The sequence below is a fragment of the Carcharhinus amblyrhynchos genome, chromosome 9 (genome assembly GCF_965287045.1).
Source record: "Carcharhinus amblyrhynchos chromosome 9, sCarAmb.v2.hapA, whole genome shotgun sequence".
Classification (NCBI taxonomy): Eukaryota; Metazoa; Chordata; class Chondrichthyes; order Carcharhiniformes; family Carcharhinidae; genus Carcharhinus; species Carcharhinus amblyrhynchos.
Window position 1 is genome coordinate 30,063,122 of NC_137332.1, and position 19,869 is coordinate 30,082,990.

General features: G+C 43.8%; 1 protein-coding gene across 1 annotated transcript in view; it reads left to right on the forward strand.

The window, feature by feature from the left end:
- The window catches only part of b4galt2 (UDP-Gal:betaGlcNAc beta 1,4- galactosyltransferase, polypeptide 2), a 394,076-nt gene that overhangs the window by 356,683 nt on the left and 17,524 nt on the right, over window positions 1–19,869 (forward strand). The window contains exon 6 of the mRNA XM_080195385.1: window positions 15,233–15,337. Coding sequence (XP_080051511.1) covers window positions 15,233–15,337 — 105 coding nt within the window. The remainder of the gene's footprint in view (window positions 1–15,232; window positions 15,338–19,869) is intronic.

The following is a 19,869-nucleotide window of genomic DNA, read 5'->3' on the forward strand; positions in this document are numbered from 1 at the left end:
TACCATAAAAGCTGCCCTGAGCTTTAATGCATCCCTTAGCATGCAGTAATGAAGCTTAGACTGTGCCAATCTGCAATAGTGAGCCAAGTGCAGCTCCTTCACTGGAAGACTGCAAGTTTTTGGCAGACAAAGAAAGCCTGTCACCAAGTTGTTGGTCCTCCAGCAGTAGTTGATGGTTATCTCAGTGTTTGTCCCTGGGAAGAGCCCCTAGTGCACAGAATAATGTATAACGGCACTGCCCGGGATGACCCTACCATATTTCTTTTTAGACCTTCTTACAAAGGCACATTTCAGAAGGAGGTGGGTGACAGTCTCATCCACATCACAGATGCTTCAGGAGCCATATACATTACTGCTGAAACTTTGAGAATCTGACAGGGAAACCATTCTCACTGCCAGCCAGGCTACATATTGATGCTTGTTTGAAAGTTCCAGTGATGAGCCATTCTGCCAAACAACTTCAAAGAAGTTTCTTCAAGATTCATCCAATAGGATCCACCATCACCTTTTCCTGCCAGGCCCAAAAGATATCGCGTGTGGACTACTGCCTGATGGACTTGTGACCAAAGATTTTTTTCTGTGCAGATCTTTTATGAAAGACAAGTGATAACACACAATAATCTGAATAAAGAGTTCTGTGGAAGCATGGACAGACCCATCCTTCACAATGGTAGGAGGAGTTGGGGGAGAGAGAGGAATAGTGGTAATGCACTGAATGAGTAACCCAGAGGCCCAGTCTAGTGTTCAGGGGACATGAGTTCAAGTCCCAGCATGACATCTTGTCGAATTCAAATTTAATTAATACAATCTGGAACTGAAATCTAGTTGCAGGAATAATAACCATGAAAATGTATTGTTGTAAAAATTTGTTTTCATAACACCCACAAGGGAAGGAAATCTGCCATCCCTAGCTGGTCTGGCCTACATGTGACTCCAGATCCACAGCAATGTGGTTGTCTCTCAACCATCTTCTGAAATGGCCTAGAATGCAATTCATTTCCAGGGCAGTGAGGGATGGGTGTCAAACGTTTACTTTGTCAGTGATGTCGACATCTCATTAAAAGAATTAAAAAGCAACTTCAGCAGTAGTGATAATGGTTTTTGCCCTTTCTGGGTCTGCACACAACTTAATGTAATCACCCAAAACAATGGCCATCCAGATGAAGGCACCATTTTTCCCTATTTTATCTGCACTAAATAGAGATTTGTAGATAAAGCCCCTGCAGACAAAGCCCAATTTCAATCCTTGGATAAAGTGGTGAAAGGTTTGAGTGATTACCATGTGGCCGGAAGTGGGGTATCGGCCAGACAAAAGACACATGCAGCATAGTGAGAGCACCTCATACCTAATGGCCAACAATAAAAGTCACCCACATGACAGTTCTGAGTCTCAATTCTATATTTTGGGTGCCAAAAGAGAAAATGCTACAAAATCTCGGCAAGTCTGTAAGGAGTTAAAAGAGCTGACATTTTGAGTCCACTTGGCCCTTTGTCAAATCTAAAAGTGGGAGATACTTATACTGTCGGGTGAGGGAGTGAAAGATGAGTCATAGCCACAAAAACAAGGAGAAAGGCTGCTAATGGCAGTGCATAGAGAGAATAGAAGGTGTGAATGGCCAAACAGCCGAGAAGCTGAAATCAGAGGGTAAACTGTGATGTTTAAGATGTTGAGGGATGGTGTTGGGGGGGAGGGGGAGATAGGTGGGAGAAAGGTAAAATTGAGAAAGGGGAAGCAAGAGGGATAAAAGGTAAGGAAAGGGGGATAAAATAGGGGGAAAGAGTTGGGGGAAGAGAAATAAAGAAATAAAAGGCAGAGAAAAGTAAAAGAAAAGACTTGCTGAGATTTTCTAGCATTTTCTCTTTTGGTTTCAGATTCCAGCATCTGCAGTAATTCACTTTTATCCTATATTTTAGGTGGTTTGGCTATTCATCTCATTTGTTTTATTCTAAAGAACATAGGAAATAAGAGCCGGGGTAGGCCATTCATCCCTTCGAATCTGCGCCACTATTCAATAAGATCATGGCTGACCCAATCTTGCCCCCAACTCTAATTTCCTGCCTAACCCTTGTGGCTCAAAACTCAGTCTAACTCAACCTTGAGTATATTCAGTGACCCAGACTCCATTGCTCTCTGGGGTTGAGAATTCCAGAGAATAACATTGAACAAGGAAATTGCTCCTCATCACTATCTTGATTAGGAAATTCCTTATTCTGAAAATGTGTCTCCTAATTTAAATTATTCTACAAGGGGATACTTTCTCCCAGCATCTATCCTATCAAGTCTCTCAAAACGTGTCACAATGATGGAGGAAAGAACACAAAATTACACATGGAAATATTGGACTTTAAATAAGATCTGAGTTGGATTTTTTTTAAATGGAGACACACCCAAAGATTAGCAAGAATGTAGTCAGCCAGTCACTGAATTGTTGCTGAGTCATTCTCCAAGAGGCAATGTAATCTCTTCCCTCTCCACCCCCACCCCCGTTACCAGACAAGGTATTTGTAAAAGCGTGCAAAAACTGTTATCATTTCTGGTAAAGACACAGGGACATAATGATAATCTCATCTCAAGCGATCCTGTGAGTAATGTCTAAACAGAATTGTGGATTTGCATTCCCGGATGGAATATACAAAGAATGGGTTAAAAACCAACTGAAAAGCTGTCTCACTGCTTAAGTCTGTGTGTATGTTCTATGACACCAAGAGGCAACTTTTCCCATTCCACCTGCCAGGAGAATCGGAGCTGGTGAGAGGTGGACCATGGATAGGTCCGTTGACAGGATTTTCCGATTTTGGATGAGCATGGCCAGAAAATCTCACCCCAGGTGTTGGAAATCGAACAGAAGATAAGTCCAGCAAGCCCACACAACAGCTATTTTTGTAGATATATCTCAAGTCTCTCTATGTATACAATTTTGGGAAAGGATATACTGGCACTGGAGCGGGTGCAGTGGAGATTCACTAGTTGATTCCGGATTTGAGAGAGTTGGCTTATGAGAAGAGACTGAGTAGACTGGGGCTATACTCATTGGAATTCAGAAGAATTAGGGGAAATCTTATTGAAAAATATGATTATGAAGGGAATAGATAAGATAGAAGCAGGAAAATTGTTTCCGCTAGCAGGTGAACCTAGAACCAGGGGCATGGCCTCAAAATAAGGGGGAGCAGATTTGGGACTGAGTTGAGGGGGAACATCTTCACATAAAGGGTTGTTAATCTATGGAATTGCCTGCCCAGTGAAGCAGTTGAGGCTACCTCATTAAATGTCTTTAAGACAAAGATAGATACATTTTTGAACAGTAAAGGAATTAAGGGTTATAGTGAGCGGGCAGGTAAGTGGAGCTGACTCCATAAAAAGATCAGCCATAATCTTATTAAATGGCGGAGCAGGCTCGAGGGACCAGATGGCCTACTCCTGCTCCTAATCCTTACATTCTTATGGATGACAGCCCTATCTGCCAAATTTTAGTCCACTTATTTAACTTGTCTATGTCGCTTTACAAACTTTTTCTGTGCTCACAATTTGCTTTCCCGCCTATATTTGTATCATCAGCAAGCCTGGTACACTCTGTCCCTTCATCCAAATCATTAATAAAGACTGTAGTTGAAGTTCCAGTACTAATCCCTTTAAATTACACATCTAGAACACAATGATAGTTGACCAAGTATGAAAAGGGAAACTTTGGTCACTCCTTGTCCTGGAACACGGACTTCTAGCCATCTGTAGAGAAGTATCTTGTATAATCATAAAAGGAGGCTATTTCACCCATTTTATTTGTGAATTGTATGTAAGAGCTACACAATTATTCCCACTCCCCTGCTCTTTCTCATTCACCTTCAGATGTCTTATTTTCAAGTGTGCATCCAATTTTCCCTTAAAAGTTACTGTTGAATCTGCTTTCAATACTCATCAAAGTAGTGCATGCCAAATCACAACTTGCTGCACAAAAAGACTCCCCTCATTTACTGCCCCCCTCAGATTTTTTCGGCAATTACTTTTAAGCTGTGTCCTCCTTTTAGCAACCCCCTTGCCAGTATAAACAGCTTTTCCCTATCTACTTTATCAAAAGTTATCACGATTTTGAATGCCGCTATTGAATCTCCCCATAATCTTCTCTGCTCCAAGGAGGACAATTGCAACTTCTCAAGTCCCTCATCCCCTAGCCTATTCTGGTAAATCTCATTTCCAATTCTCAGACATTCTCATAACATTATGATATAAATAGAGAGAGCAGCAACACTTCGGGATTGAGCTGCTTGTAGGCCAGCAGTTTTGAAGCAGAGGCTTACAATAAGTGTAATGCTCAGAGTTGGACACAGTACTCTAACTGAGGAATTACCAGTGATTAATAGTGTTTACCACAGGAATAGGAGGAGGCCATTCAGCCTGTCGAGCCTGTTCCGTCATTCAGGTAGATCATGGTTGATCATCTACCTCAACACCACTTTCTCCTGCACTATTTCCATATCCCTTCAAATCTATCAATTTGTGTTTTTTTTCACATGTTCAATGATAGAGTCTTCCACAGTCTTCCTCTGGGGTGGAGAATTCCAAAATTTCACCACACTGAGTGAAGCAATTCTCAATCTTAACTGGCCTGTTTCTTAGCTTCCATAACATTCTTGCTTTTACACTCTTTGTTTATAAAGCTAAGGCAAGCCTAGTATTAAAAAAAGTCTTTGATTTTCAGAATTGGCTCAGACCAGTGAGTTACCGATTGACTATGGAATGTGCCACCTGGCTGCCCTAAAGGGGACACACTTACACTTTAATCCATCTTGGCAGCAGAATGATGCATTGCTTATTACATGGTGTAATGCATTCTTATAAAACTTTATAACTTCTAACTTACCATAATCAACAGCAACAGAATACAAGAATAAAGCTTGAGTTTCAATCTCATGGTTTCTAACCAAAAGCTTGAATGACCTTTTTGTGACTCAGTGTCAGTCATTGAATATACATATATGAACTATACTATACAGATGATAATGAAATATTGTGTGTAACATAATCAATATTCTATACAGAATAATATTTCAGATGGTGCAGAGTCAATTATATAATACATTGTGTAATACATACAGGATAATATGTTAGATAGGTTTACTTCTGAACAATTTACTATCCAATATCTCTGGATATTATTAAGAACCAATTCTGTGATGTTAGCTTTCCATAGGCATGCCACTGTCGCCATCACTGTTATTATCCTTTCACTTGCCTCATGCTACATTTAACAAGCGTAAGTTCCATTATCGTGGAAAGAAAATTATTCATTATGTGTGGTCAACATTTCTAAAGAATAAGGGATGTAACAGCAATCCAATTAGTCCCATTCCTACGTTGTTTCTCCACAACACTATAATTTTTTCACTTTATCCCACCCAGCAATGTATCAAAAAAGATCCTGCTTCATTGGGGTAAATGGGTCACATTCAGTTATCATTTAGAACATGGAATCTGTTTCTGCTGGGGTGGGGTGCTGGCTTCAGACTGCCTGCGATTCTGCTAGCTATTAGCAGCTGACCTCTGGTGTGAAATAGTTGGCTGCCCATGGTTGGATGGCAATAGCTGGTTTTCTGACTTCTTGTGGCCAGCTGTTCACTATGGTTTGGGTGACTGGAGGCTGGAAGTAACTGGATGGTTGAACGCTGATGATTTGTTGGTAGTCACAGTCAGCTAGCTGGTTATTATTGGCCCTATCATTCGAAAAGTAATTGATCAGGAGTGGATAATGAGGAGATGGTTACAGTAGATGCTTCCTGTTGATTGCTGATAACTTGCTGGGGTTTAACTATAGTTTGACTGGCTACAGGCAAAGACTGGCTGAAAAGTTAACTGCGTTGCTTGACCAGTATTTTTCAATTACTCACTGAATAAATTTGTTACACATACAAGGTTCTGAATGTTGCATTGATGTGTTTTTCATGATGTGGAAAGTAAAGTTTCAGAAATATATAGAAAGAACTTGCATTTATATCACTGCTTTCATAACATCAAGATACCCCAGAGTGAGTTAGAGACAACTCTTGCAGTGTAATCATTAGTATAATAGAAGGAAACACATGAGCCAATTTATGCAGAGCAAGCTCCAGCAATCAGCAATGGGATGATGCCCATTGAGGGTAGGTAATGATCAGGACATTGGGTGGTGTCTCCTGCTGCTCTCAGAATTGTGCCACGGAATAATTAACACCCACCCAAGAAGACAGACAGGAACCTAGTTTAATGTCTCATGCAAGCACAGTGAGGACCCCCTTCGATGTTACAGTGGATTGTCATATTACAGAATGTGCTCAAAGGTCTGGGATGGGACTTGAACCCACAACTTCTAATAGAGTAAGAGTATTAACATTGAAATCATCTATAAATTAACATTTTCTGGGGGTGGGAACGGCCTATCTCCAGCGACACCTCTAGAAAGTAGGTTTTGTTCCTGCACTTTCATTTTGGCAATTGTTGCAATTACCACAGAAGATAACAGACACAACAGAAAGACTAGAAAATAGAGCATCAAAAATAGAAAGAAACATAATAGTTTCTCAGAATAGTTTCTGATTTTAAGAGGTATAAAATTCAGGAGGTGATGGAAAATTGGAGGCAAGTCCTTTCTTAAACTGTTATCAAGAGGAATTTTGGGCACAATGCTGGATTACTCAGTCATCAGGGGAATGTTTCATTACACCAGGAAATAACCTAAAAAATAAATGAGGGGAAAAAGGCAAAATTGTGTGCTGTGGATCTTTTCAGTGGTGGCTGCTGTCTGTTCAGTTTTTAAGTTGCTATGGTGGATATCTGCATGTAGTTCTTCTCCTGAAGCCTAACTAGATAATGTAAAGATTGATCCTTCATATTTTATTCTGCCACAGACTGAAGCATGGGTATAAGACTTGGAGCTTCATATGGGAAGGTTGCCTTGACTGCCATTTCTTATCATACAGCAGTTTTTTTTTCACTCATTCATGGGATGTGGGCTTCACTGGCTAGGCCAGTATTTATTGCCCATTCCTAATTAAGCTTGAAAAGCTGGTGGCAAGCTGCTTTCTTGAACCACTGCAGTCTGTGTGATGCAGATGCACCCACAGTGCTGTTAAGGAGAGAGTTCCAGGATTTTGACACAGTGACAGCGAAGGAACAGCGATATATTTCCAAGTCAGCATGCTGAGTGGCTTGGAGGGGAATTACCAGATGGTGGTGTTTCCATCTGTCTGCCCTTGTCCTTCTAGATAGCAGTGGAGGGTGCAGTTTAAAGAGGCTTGATGAGTTCCTGCAGTGCATCTTGTAGATGGCACACACTGCTGCCACTGTGCATCAGTGATGGAGGGAGTGAATGTTTGTCAGGTAAATGGGCTGCGTTGTCCTGAATGGTGTTGAGCTTCATGGTGTTGGAGCTGCACTCATCCAAGCAAGTGGAAAGTATTCCATCACATTCCTGAGTTGTGCCTTGCAGATGGTGCACAGGCTTTGGGGTGTCAGGGGTGACTTAATTGCCCCAGGATTCCTAGCCTCTGATCTGCTCTTATAGCCACAATAATTAAATGGTGAGTGCAACTCAGTTTCTGGTCAATGGTAACCCCCAGGATGTTGATAGTGGGGAATTTAGCAATGATAATGCTATTGAATGTCAATGGCGTCCATTGGCTGATTAGGATTGGTAATGGTGGAGTTGTTCTGTCTTAACTATGCTGTCTGGATCCCTCACACACGGTGGGATTTTACGACCTCGCTCATCACAAAACCATAAAATCCCGCCAGAGGTCAACAGACCTCCTCATGGTCCACCCCAATTCCTGTGGCATGCGGGCAGTAAAATTCCAGCTTTACTTTTTAACACCGCTGTCAAATCTCCTCCCAGTCTTATTTTCCCCAAGGACAATGTCAAGGTACTACTGATCAGAGTGTGGCAACCACTGTGTTAAGAGAATTGCCAGTAAAACCTGTAACATTGATTGCGTTATAAATAGAGACAGCAGCAATACTTTAGGATTGAGCTCCTTGTAGGCCGGCAGCTTTGAAGCAGAGACTTACAATAAAACAGCTTGAACCTGAAGACCAGTGTGAAGCGATTCTTCCATCAAAATCAGTTATTGTGAGTCACAGCTCCCCCAGTCTGTCCACATAACTGAAGTCCCTCATCCTAGGAACCACATCTTTTCTGCACCCTCTACAATGTCTTCACACCCTTCCTTAAGAACTGGATATAAGAGGGTTAAGAGAAGACTCACTTGAAGATTACAGGATTAAAGAACATCTGTGTCTAGTCACTTGTGTAACACCTTCAATGTGCTGAGGTATGGTGCCAAAAAGGGGCAACTCTTGTACAATTCCGGAGGGAAAGTCAACAGCACTTTCCCAACAGCATGTAACTTTCTGGTCTTCTTCTGAAAAAGCCACAGCCGTTAATCCTCCTATTAACCGCTCTGCTGAGGTGAATGAGCAGTGCTCATTTGTGTACATGAGGAAGCTTTATATCTTTGCATTTAGACTGAGTACCGGAATTGGTATCGACTCTGTGGCTGTTACGTCATTTCTGCTGCATTCAGCATACCCATTACATAACGGGTTAAAGATGACCTTTGTTAAATTAATGAGTTGGTACACAGGTGCCAACAGAAAAGGCTGTCGGTTGTCATTTGCTCCCAGAGTGTAGAAGTGGTGCCAATGAATGGAAATGGAAAATAGATCTACTTGCTCCCAATGTCAGAGCTCTATTACAGCTTCCTTTGAAACCTCTGCACATTACTCAAATACAGCTATCAGAATCTTTGACTTTATACTCTGGCATGAGAGGACCAGCAGGCCTGAACTATTTCACAAACCTGGCATCCCTTGACTGCTGCTGCTCCTCTTCTTCCGAATGCTTTATTACCACAAGGGAGCTGTTCGAGGCACAGACTACAACAGTACATAAAAGACGACTGGGATAAGTATTTTAAAAGAAAGACAAAAGAATACGGGTAATACAATTCACGTAGATACTCCCAGTTAAAGAACCAGCATTAACTCAGGAGCAATATGACTTTCTCTGGGATAATTTCTATATTTGGATGCTTGAAGCTGACAAGTCTTCTGGTGATTAGTTGAATAGAAATCTCGGAACTATTGAATGGAAGGGAGACCTAATGAGGAGAACGACTTTTTAAAGGAATGCTCACTGTTACCTTTTTTCCCCACACGTGCGACTTTTGCATACCTAATTTATTCTTCATTTTGCAGATAAATAACTCATCAAAAAAATGCAGGTCAGTTCGTTTTCCCCAGTTGCAAACAGTATTCTTGCACGTCTGGGGTACAGTCAGGTATTTTCGCCGTGCTGCAAAGCAATAGGATTTAGATTTGGAAAGGAATTAAATGGTTGGTGGGAAGAGGAGATGTGAGAGAGAAGAAAGAATAAGACAGAAAATGGGACATGTGCTAAAGTGAGTGGAATTCAAGGCAACAAATACAAGTTTTATTGTCAGGCATGTCAGGGTGTACGATGAGTGCGTAACTTAGATGTAGGTGCGCTGAAACATGAAAGGCATCAGTCTCAGTTTGGAGTGGAGATGGGAGCCATAGGGACCGTGCTGAAGGTGGAAAGTAAACCATTCTCTGCAGGGTAAGGCCCAGGGGATCTTAACTCTGCATCTGTCTACCCTCTCCCCTCATCCTTCAAAACCTAATAGGAAATGGTAGCTGTCAAGTGGGGCATCTCGCAGCAGCTGGCCACCACTGGAGAAACAAAGGAGCAGTCCCTGGCACTCAGGTAACTGACAGGGAAGGAGTACATTTTGTGGCTAGGCCCAGCAGGCAGGCAAGGTTATAATTAGACTGGATTCTGACAGAAAATAAAAAGGGGCCGGTTTGCATCTCTCCAATGAATTCAATGAACATCTGATAGTTTACATAATATGTGCACAGATTATGTTTTTCTCTGTTTTCCATTTTCTTTGTTCATTCTTAGAGGTTTGAAAACACTGACAAGCACTAATGCATAAAGAGAACAGCACAATCCACTTGAATACACAACACTTATAAAGGGACATACATGTATTGCCTCGACGCAGGCGCACACGCTCACACACACGTTTGGCCATCTGTCTTATGTTTTTAAAATGGCTTCTTTTTGTTACAGTTTCTACAGCTCCAATGGGCACATTGGAACCCTCGCTACTCAGTGTTGAGTTTGGAAACTTTAAATTTTGATCTTTCTCCTTCATCTTACATCCCCTTTTTTTTATATATCCCATACATTATTGCCTCAATGTGCACTCCCCCCTTACGCACCCTTTCACATCAGGCCATCTGTCTTTTATTCTGTAAGTTGCCACTTTGAGTTGCAGCTTCTACAGGCTCTAACACATTCTCCCTGTCTTCAGTTCTGACGAAGAGTCATAGGATTTGAAAGGTTAACTCTGCTTCTCTCCTTATAGATTCTGTCAGACCTCCTGAGTTTTTCCAGAGTCCTCTGTTTTAGTATTGACTTATGGGTGCCTACTGTGTGCACTTTTAACACAAACTAGGCACCATATCCTCTACAGATTTTGCAGGATTGCTTTTCCTGGAGGCATTTGGCAATAGGAGGTGTCACTGCCTTTGATGTTGGAAGGGCCCTAATTACATTGATGCAGTTAGCATACGCGATTGGTGCAGCAGCAATCTGTAAAGCAAGTAGATGGCCATTAGTTGAATTCAATTCCCAAAGGTCAGTATAGCCACATTCTGTATAGATTGGTTTGACGTAAAAGAGTCATCCAGGCTCTGGAGGTAACATAAGAACATAAGAAATAGGAGCAGGAGTAGGCCATCTAGCCCTTCGAGCCTGCCCCGCCATTCAATAAGATCATGGCTGATCTGTTGTGGCTCAGTTCCACTTTCCCGCCCTCTCCCCATAACCCTTAATCCCCTCTCTTATCAAGAACCCATCAACCCGCTTCTTAAAAATATTTAGCGAGGCAGCCTCCACCACTTCAACGGGCAGAGAATTCCAGAGATTCACCACCCTTTGAGTGAAGAAGTTCCTCCTCAACTCCGTTCTAAACCGCCTCCCCTTTATCTTGAGGCTGTGCCCCCTAGTCCTAATGTCTTTTTTGAGCGGGAAGAGTCTCTCCACCTCTATCCTATCCATCCCATTCATCATCTTATACGTCTCAATGAGATCTCCCCTCATTCTTCTAAACTCTAACGAGTACAAGCCTAGTTTATTCAGCCTCTCCTCATAGCTCAATCCCCTCAACTCCGGTATCAGCCTAGTAAACCTCCTCTGCACTCCCTCCAGGGCCAAAATATCCTTGCGCAGGTGCGGCGCCCAAAACTGCACACAGTACTCCAGCTGCGGCCTCACCAATGCCCTATACAGCTGCAGCAAGACCTCCCTACTTTTATATTCAATCCCCCTCGCTATGAAGGCCAGCATCCCATTCGCCTTCCTGACCACCTGCTGCACCTGCAAGCTGGGTTTTTGCGACTCATGCACAAGGACCCCGAGGTCCCTCTGCACCGTCGCCTGCTGCAGTTTTTCGCCACGTAAGTAATAGTCCTTCCTACCATTCTTCCTACCAAAGTGGACCACCTCACACTTGCCAACATTAAATTCCATTTGCCATTTCCTGGCCCATTCGCCCAGCCTATCTAGATCCTTCTGCAGACTCTCCACACCTTCCGCACAATTTGCCTTTCCCCCAATCTTGGTGTCATCAGCAAATTTCGACACCCTGCACTCGGTTCCCTCCTCCAGATCATCTATATAAATGGTAAATAGCTGAGGCCCCAGCACCGACCCCTGGGGCACCCCACTAGTCACCAACCGCCAATCCGAATAGCACCCATTGACCCCCACTCTCTGCCTCCTATTTGACAACCAATCCTCTATCCACGCTAACACCCTACCCCCAACTCCATGTCCCCTGACCTTCTGCAATAACCTCTTGTGAGGTACCTTGTCAAACGCCTTCTGAAAATCCAGAAAGACCACATCCACCGGCTCTCCTCTATCCACTGCCCTAGACACATCCTCATAGAACTCCAGTAAATTTGTCAGACACGACTTCCCTTTAATGAAACCGTGTTGCGTCCGCCCTATCAAGCAATTCCCTTCAAGATGCCTCGCAATTTCCTGCTTAATGACGGATTCTAACATTTTACCTACCACAGACGTTAAACTAACCGGCCTATAATTCCCCGCCTTTTGCCTGGCACCCTTCTTAAACAACGGCGTAACATTAGCCGTTTTCCAATCTTCCGGCACTTCCCCGGAATCCAGCGACGTCTGGAAAATAACCACCAAGGCATCCACTATCACCTCCGCCATTTCTTTCAGAACCCTCGGATGCATTCCATCCGGTCCTGGGGACTTGTCCACAATCAGCCCCTCCAGTCTGTCGAGCACCACCTCTCTAGTAACAGTAATGTCATTAAGACCCTCCATTCCTACCACCTTTCCATCGCTAACACCCGGCAAATTATTCACGTCCTCCTCCGTGAAGACAGAAACAAAAAAGTTATTCAAGACCTTAGCCATATCCCCATCCCCTACCACTAGCTCCCCTTTCTCATCCTCTAAAGGACCAACGTTCACCCTAGCCAGCCTCTTCCTTTTTATATATTTATAAAAACTCTTGCTATCCTTTTTTATATTAAGTGCTAGCCCAGCCTCATAGCTTCTCCTACCCTCCTTTATCAACTTCTTTGTCAATCTTTGTTGACATTTAAACCTTTCCCAATCCTCTTCTCGCCCACTACTCTTAGCTACTCTAAATTCCTCCGCTTTTAATTTAACACTTTCCTTCACCTCCTTCGTTATCCACGGCTTATTACCTCTCTTCCTACCGTCCTTTTTAACCATCGGAATAAATTTCTGCTGAGCACCAAGAAAGATCTCCTTAAAGATCCTCCACTGCTCCTCAGCAGTGCAACAACAATTTAATATCTCGAAGCCCTTCACGCTAAGGAGGCAAAAACAGCAAGAGGGGATAAGGAAGAGGACGCCCTTCGAGAGAGAACTATGTGTTGTGGCTGAACAAGTGACCAGCAGAAATGAAGCAGTGAGAGTTTGGGATGAAGAGTCAGTCGGTTTTGAGGGAGCAGAGGGTGTGCGTTGAGACACAAAGCAGCAGGAGAGCGCTGAGATTGGATAATGAAAGAGTTTACATGAGAATTTTGCAGTCAGTTTACTGGGATACAGGGAAGTTAATAGGATGGATGGAAGTGTTGGACTCTCAGCAAGTCGGGGCAATATTCAGAAAAAGAAGTGCTTTATGGTAAATGAATGGAATATGGGCATTGGTGAGGCCGCAGCTGGAGTACTGTGTGCAGTTTTGGTCGCCGTACTTACGCAAGGTTATTTTGGCCTTGGAGGGAGTGCAGAGGAGGTTTACTAGGCTGATACCGGAGTTGAGGGGGTTGAGCTATGAGGAGAGGCTGAATAAACTAGGCTTGTACTCATTAGAGTTTAGAAGAATGAGGGGAGATCTCATTGAGACGTATAAGATGATGAATGGGATGGATAGGATAGAGGTGGAGAGGCTCTTCCCGCTCAGAAAGGACAGTAGGACTAGGGGGCACAGCCTCAAGATAAAGGGGGGCGCGGTTTAGAACGGAGTTGAGGAGGAACTTCTTCACTCAAAGGGTGGTGAATCTCTGGAATTCTCTGCCCATTGAGGTGGTGGAGGCTGCCTCGCTAAATATTTTTAAGACGCGGGTTGATGGGTTTTTGATAAGCGAGGGGATTAAGGGTTATGGGGAGAGGGTGGGAATGTGGAACTGAGACACGACAGATCAGCCATGATCTTATTGAATGGCGGGGCAGGCTTGAAGAGCTGGATGGCCTACTCCTCCTCCTATTTCTTATGTTCTTATATATACATATCTCCTATCTCTTCAACTCAAAGAGGATGAGATGGCTTTTAACGTTACATGATAAAAATCCAATACTGCCAGCTTTAAAGATTTCCAAATCTATATCACAAGAAACCCTGCACGGTGTAATACATAGAGTGATCTTCAAGTGTGAATGATTCAAAAGATGTGTTGAATGGCTCAAATGATTTCTGTATAGAATGAAAAGTAACAGAAATCTCGCATGCAAAACATTCCCCTGTATTTGCATATTTTCCATTTGCTGTATGTACATTTCCTTGCTCCTTGACAATTTGCCCCTGTCCTCTTCTGTGCCTCTGGCAACCTATCTTTGCCCTTGTGGTATCTGTGACTCCAGTCTCTGCGCTCCCTGTGTCTGTGACTCCAGTCTCTGCCCTCCCTGTGTCTGTGACTCCAGTCTCTGCCCTCCCTGTGTCTGTGACTCCAGTCTCTGCCCTCCCTGTGTCTGTGACTCCAGTCTCTGCCCTCCCTGTGTCTGTGACTCCAGTCTCTGCCCTCCCTGTGTCTGTGACTCCAGTCTCTGCCCTCCCTGTGTCTGTGACTCCAGTCTCTGCCCTCCCTGTGTCTGTGACTCCAGTCTCTGCCCTCCCTGTGTCTGTGACTCCAGTCTCTGCCCTCCCTGTGTCTGTGACTCCAGTCGCTGCCCTCCCTGTGTCTGTGACTCCAGTCTCTGCCCTCCCTGTGTCTGTGACTCCAGTCTCTGCCCTCCCTGTGTCTGTGACTCCAGTCTCTGCCCTCCCTGTGTCTGTGACTCCGGTCTCTGCCCTCCCTGTGTCTGTGACTCCAGTCTCTGCCCTCCCTGTGTCTGTGACTCCAGTCTCTGCCCTCCCTGTGTCTGTGACTCCAGTCTCTGCCCTCCCTGTGCCTGTGACTCTCTGTCTCACCCCTCACTGCATCTGTGACTTCCTTTGTGTTTCTGACATTCCCCCCCGATGACTCCCTCTGAGTCTCTTGCTTCTCTCCTTTTTTTCCAATCTGTGGAGGAATACTGTGGTACAATAAATTCCAGGAGTGTTAACAGGGATCTAGCTATTCAAGGAGTTCATAACAACATATAAATAATTATAACTATCACTTGAATGCTGAGATTACAGCTGTCCGGTACATCAATCTATGACATATTTCTGTAATATATATTATTGATTTTTGAAACCTGATCAGTTTAAACACACTGATAGCCAGTGTGAATGTATAGCGCCAGTGTGATTCGACAGACATACTAAAGAATCAATGATTCCAGCCTCATTGCTCTAAGTGATTGAACCAGGAAGTTCTTCCAGCAGCGTACACTATTATTATAATTTGCTATGAGGAATTTTTCTACTAGCTTTTCCGTGACACTTTTCCTAATCTTTCATTTTTCTTCAGAATAACACTGAAAGGAATGAAAGTCTCCCGGCCAGACTCCAAGATTGGAAAATACCGAATGATAAAACATGAACGAGATAAGCACAACGAGCCCAACCCCCAGAGGTAAGGCTGAGACAGAAACAGCATGGTGCAGTTGGTCTGTTGGGGTCGAGCATTTTGAGTCTGCCAATGCCTTGCGGAGCAGATTGGAAGGTGTGACTGGAGTGAGTGAAAAAGCCTACGGCCAGAGCAGAGCTTGACAGTTTTGTTCACGTTTGTCAGGGCTGGCGCACAATGGAGACAGGCTGCTTCCCTACAACAAGAAAGAGAGGTTGGGGTGTGATGAACACATCTTTCCTCTCAGGCCACTAGTATATACGCCTGCACACTGGCTTGGAGCTTGAGATAAGCAGAGGCAAGGGAATGTAGCTTGCCAGCTCTTTCATTCAGAGAGTAGTAGTGTCTGCCATAGGATGGGCACCTGGAGTATTGTGTGCAATTCTGGTGTCCTTATCTGAGGAAGGATGTCCTTGCGATAGAGAGGATACAGTGCAGGTTTACCAGGCTGATTCCTGGGATGGCATGTCTGTCATATGAGGAGAGACTGAGTCGGTTAGGATTATACTTACTGGAGTTTAGAAGACTGAAAGGGAATCGCATAGAAGCTTATAAAATTCTAACAGTGCTCGACAGGGTAGATTCAGAAAGTGTGTTCCCAGTGGTGAGGGAGTCCAAAACTCCAGGTCATAGTTTGGGGATAAGGGGCAGATCTTTTAGAACTGAGGGGAGGAGAAATTTCTTCACCCGGAGGGTGGTGAATGTGTGGAATTCACTACCACAGAATGTAATTGAGGTTAAAACGTTGTCTGATTTCAAGAAGAAATTAGATACGGCTCTTGGGGCTAAAGGGACCAAGGGATATGGGAGGAAGGGGGAATCAGGATATTGATGATCAGCCATGATCAAAATGAAGAGTGGAGCAATCTTGAAGGGCCCTATGATTCTATGGCCCTATGGAGGAGAGGAAATAATTCAGGTATGGGTTCAGTAGGATGAATTGCATTTTGACTGAGAGATATAACCAGACCTCAACTAACAGGACACGTATTTGGTAGTTAGCCTTACCTGAAAAGCATTTCCACAAAGTCTGCATTTTATTTCTTCCTAAAAATGTTTGGCAGGTTATTCTTTACTACTTACAGTAATCAGTATTTGAGTCTGTGCATTAACAAACCTTAGCTCCAATTCAAAAGTGGTGTGAGAATTGGGTGGGTGGGTATGAGGCTTTTGGAACCCGAAACAGTATCAGTGTTAATGTGGTGGGAGTGGAGGATTGGGTGAGATGGCGGGGAGGTGGGTGGGTACATAAGAACATAAGAAATAGGAGCAGGAGTAGGCCGTCTAGCCCTTCGAGCGTGCCCCGCCATTCAATAAGATCATGGCTGATCTGTCGTGGCACAGTTCCACATTCCCACCCTCTCCCCATAACCCTTAATCCCCTCTCTTATCAAAAACCCATCAACCCGAGTCTTAAAAATATTTAGCGAGGCAGCCTCCACCACTTCAACGGGCAGAGAATTCCAGAGATTCACCACCCTTTGAGTGAAGAAGTTCCTCCTCAACTCCGTTCTAAACCGCCCCCCCTTTATCTTGAGGCTGTGCCCCCCTAGTCCTACTGTCCTTTCTGAGCGGGAGGAGTCTCTCCACCTCTATCCTATCCATCCCATTCATCATCTTATACGTCTCAATGAGATCTCCCCTCATTCTTCTAAACTCTAACGAGTACAAGCCTAGTTTATTCAGCCTCTCCTCATAGCTCAACCCCCTCAACCCCGGTATCAGCCTAGTAAACCTCCTCTGCACTCCCTCCAAGGCCAAAATATCCTTGTGTAAGTGCGGCGACCAAAACTGCACACAGTACTCCAGCTGCGGCCTCACCAATGGTGTGGTACTTGTGGTGCAGTAGGTGGCATCCCTGCCTCTGAGCCAGAAGCTCCGGGTTTGAATCCCACCTCAGTGCTTGATGGCCAGGTGAACAGGTTGAGAATTGTCAGGTAGAGTATCATCCTTCCAGCACATGTCAATGGCAGTTGATAAAAGCAGGAGGGATTCCTGGTCAGCCATGTTATGGAAAGGAAGTTGGAACCTCCACCATCACTATCTATGGCTTTAGACTACAACAAAGATGCATGTTGCCACAGCAACTCAGACTCCCTGAATGAATTACAATACAAAACCAATGTTACTAATATTAAAGAGAGGTGCTTGACCACTGCAATATTCAGGGGGTGGTATATCAATGTATCCATGATAGATCAGCCAGTATTTGCAACACTGTTGAGTAGTGGCTGTCCTAATGATCAAGGACATGTACAATTGTGCAATGTTGAAGAAAATAAATAGTTTTCCCAAGAGCTGCATCACTCAGTGTCATCATTTATTTTTCTCTTACTTCAAGTGCTGGAGATCAGGGCAATGCCACAATCTTTATATGGCCTCATTTTGGTCACCACAGTTGAGTTTGTGATTCATGTTGCTGGGGCAGCACAGTGGTTAGCATTGCTGCATCACAGCGCCAGAGACTTGGGTTCAGTTCCTGGCTTGGGTCACTGTCTGTGTGGAGTCTGCACATTCTCCCCGTGTCTGGTAGGGTTTCTTCCGGGTGCTCCGGTTTCCTCCCACCGTCCAAATATGTGTGGGTTAGGTGGATTGGCACAGTAAAAAGTCTGACAACCCCAGGTTTTAGTCCAACCGATTTATTTGATAGTAAACTCACGAGCTTTCGAGGGGACTCCCTCTTCATCAGGTGAATGGAGAGTTCTGGCCTCGGACAGAGCATATAAAGCACAGACAGTTTAGAGATTACTGATTAGAATGCGAATCTTTACACCTAACCTGCTGTTCAAGTCCTAAAGTGGCTGACAATGTGTGTGGAAGGAGCACTGATCACAGGTTAAAGAGATGTGTATTGTCTCCAGACAGTACAGTAAGTGAGGTACTTGCCTGGGTTTGCAAAACCTCACTTACTGTACTGTCTGGAGACAATACACATCTCTTTAACCTGTGATCAGTGCTCCTTCCATACACATTGTCAGCCACTTTAGGACTTGAACAGCAGGTTAGGTGTAAAGATTCGCATTCTAATCAGTAATCTCTAAACTGTCTGTGCTTTATATGCTCTGTCCGAGGCCAGAACTCTCCATTCACCTGACGAAGAGGGAATCCCCTCGAAAGCTCGTGAGTTTACTATCAAATAAATCGGTTGGACTAAAACCTGGGGTTGTCAGACTTTTTACTGTGTTTACCCCAGTCCAACGCCGGCACATCCACATCATTAAGTGGATTGGCCATGCTAAGATTGCCTCTTAGTGTGAGGGGGACTAACTAGGGTAAATGTATGGGGTTATGGAGATAGGAGCTGGGTGGGATTGTGGTCGGTGCAGACCCCTTGGGCTGAAAGGCCTCCTTCCTCCTTCTGTGGTTCATTGACCCGAACAATTGCCGGACTATGGCAACTAGGGGGATTTCACAGTAACTTCATTGCAGCGTTAACGTGAGCCTTACTTGTGACTAATAAATAAACTTTTATTTTTCTGCACTGTTGGGATTTTATGATTCTGAATTTGATGGGAGGGTCTCTGTGAAGTACCAATGATGAACTATTCTAATCTTTGTCATGTAGAAACAATTGCGGATGTTATTGGAACAAACAGCCTTTTATTATCTACAGAGTAAGTCAAAAAAGACAGACCATGTTTGGCAGCTCCTTAAGCTGAGCAGAGGTCCCCAGGAATCTGGAGAGACTAATGAGATGTGAAGTCATTTCCTGAAATTAGTACTAAGTAATGGGATTTCAGATGGGCAATGTTAGTGCTTATCTTCCAGGCTAACATTAATGCGTTCTGGTGTGCCAGCACTGTCATTTTCCTGTATTTGAGAAATGAGATACTTATTGCATCACAAGAACATGATTTTACCATCTGGAAAATCTATAACTTAATGTAATACTGTCTCTCAGTCTTGCTTTTAGGGATTTAATCAGGGAGCAAGTGATGGACAGCATTAAATAACTCAGGATTATTAACGAATCTTATATTACCCATTTCATCCTGATAATAATGTTTCCCTACTTAAAAACTTGAACTAAAAGTCATAGAGTAACATTTCTTTGTGAGCTGACATGTCTATTTAGTAGAGGTCACAGTACCTGAGAAGAATGAAGGAACTTGAATCTATACAGAGTCACCTGTTCACTGATGGTTGTGATGTGGGTATGCCGGCGTTGGACTGGCGTAAACACAGTAAAAAGTCTGACAACACCAGGTTTTAGTCCAACCTATTTATTTGATAATATACTCGCAAGCTTTCGCAACCCTCGAAAGCTTGCGAGTATATTATCAAATAAATAGGTTGGACTAAAACCTGGTGTTGTCAGACTTTTTACACTGATGGTTGCACAGTGCTCAGTACCATTCACCACTTTCAGATACTGAAGCTTTATGTGCCTCCATGCAGCAAGACCTGGATACCTTTCAGGCTGGTAAACAACAACTGTACAACACAAGTGTCAGGCAATAACAATTTCCGACGAGAGAGAGCTATGAGAACCAGATGGGCAGAAAGCAAGCCAGAGAGTGAGAACATGGTGAGAACAT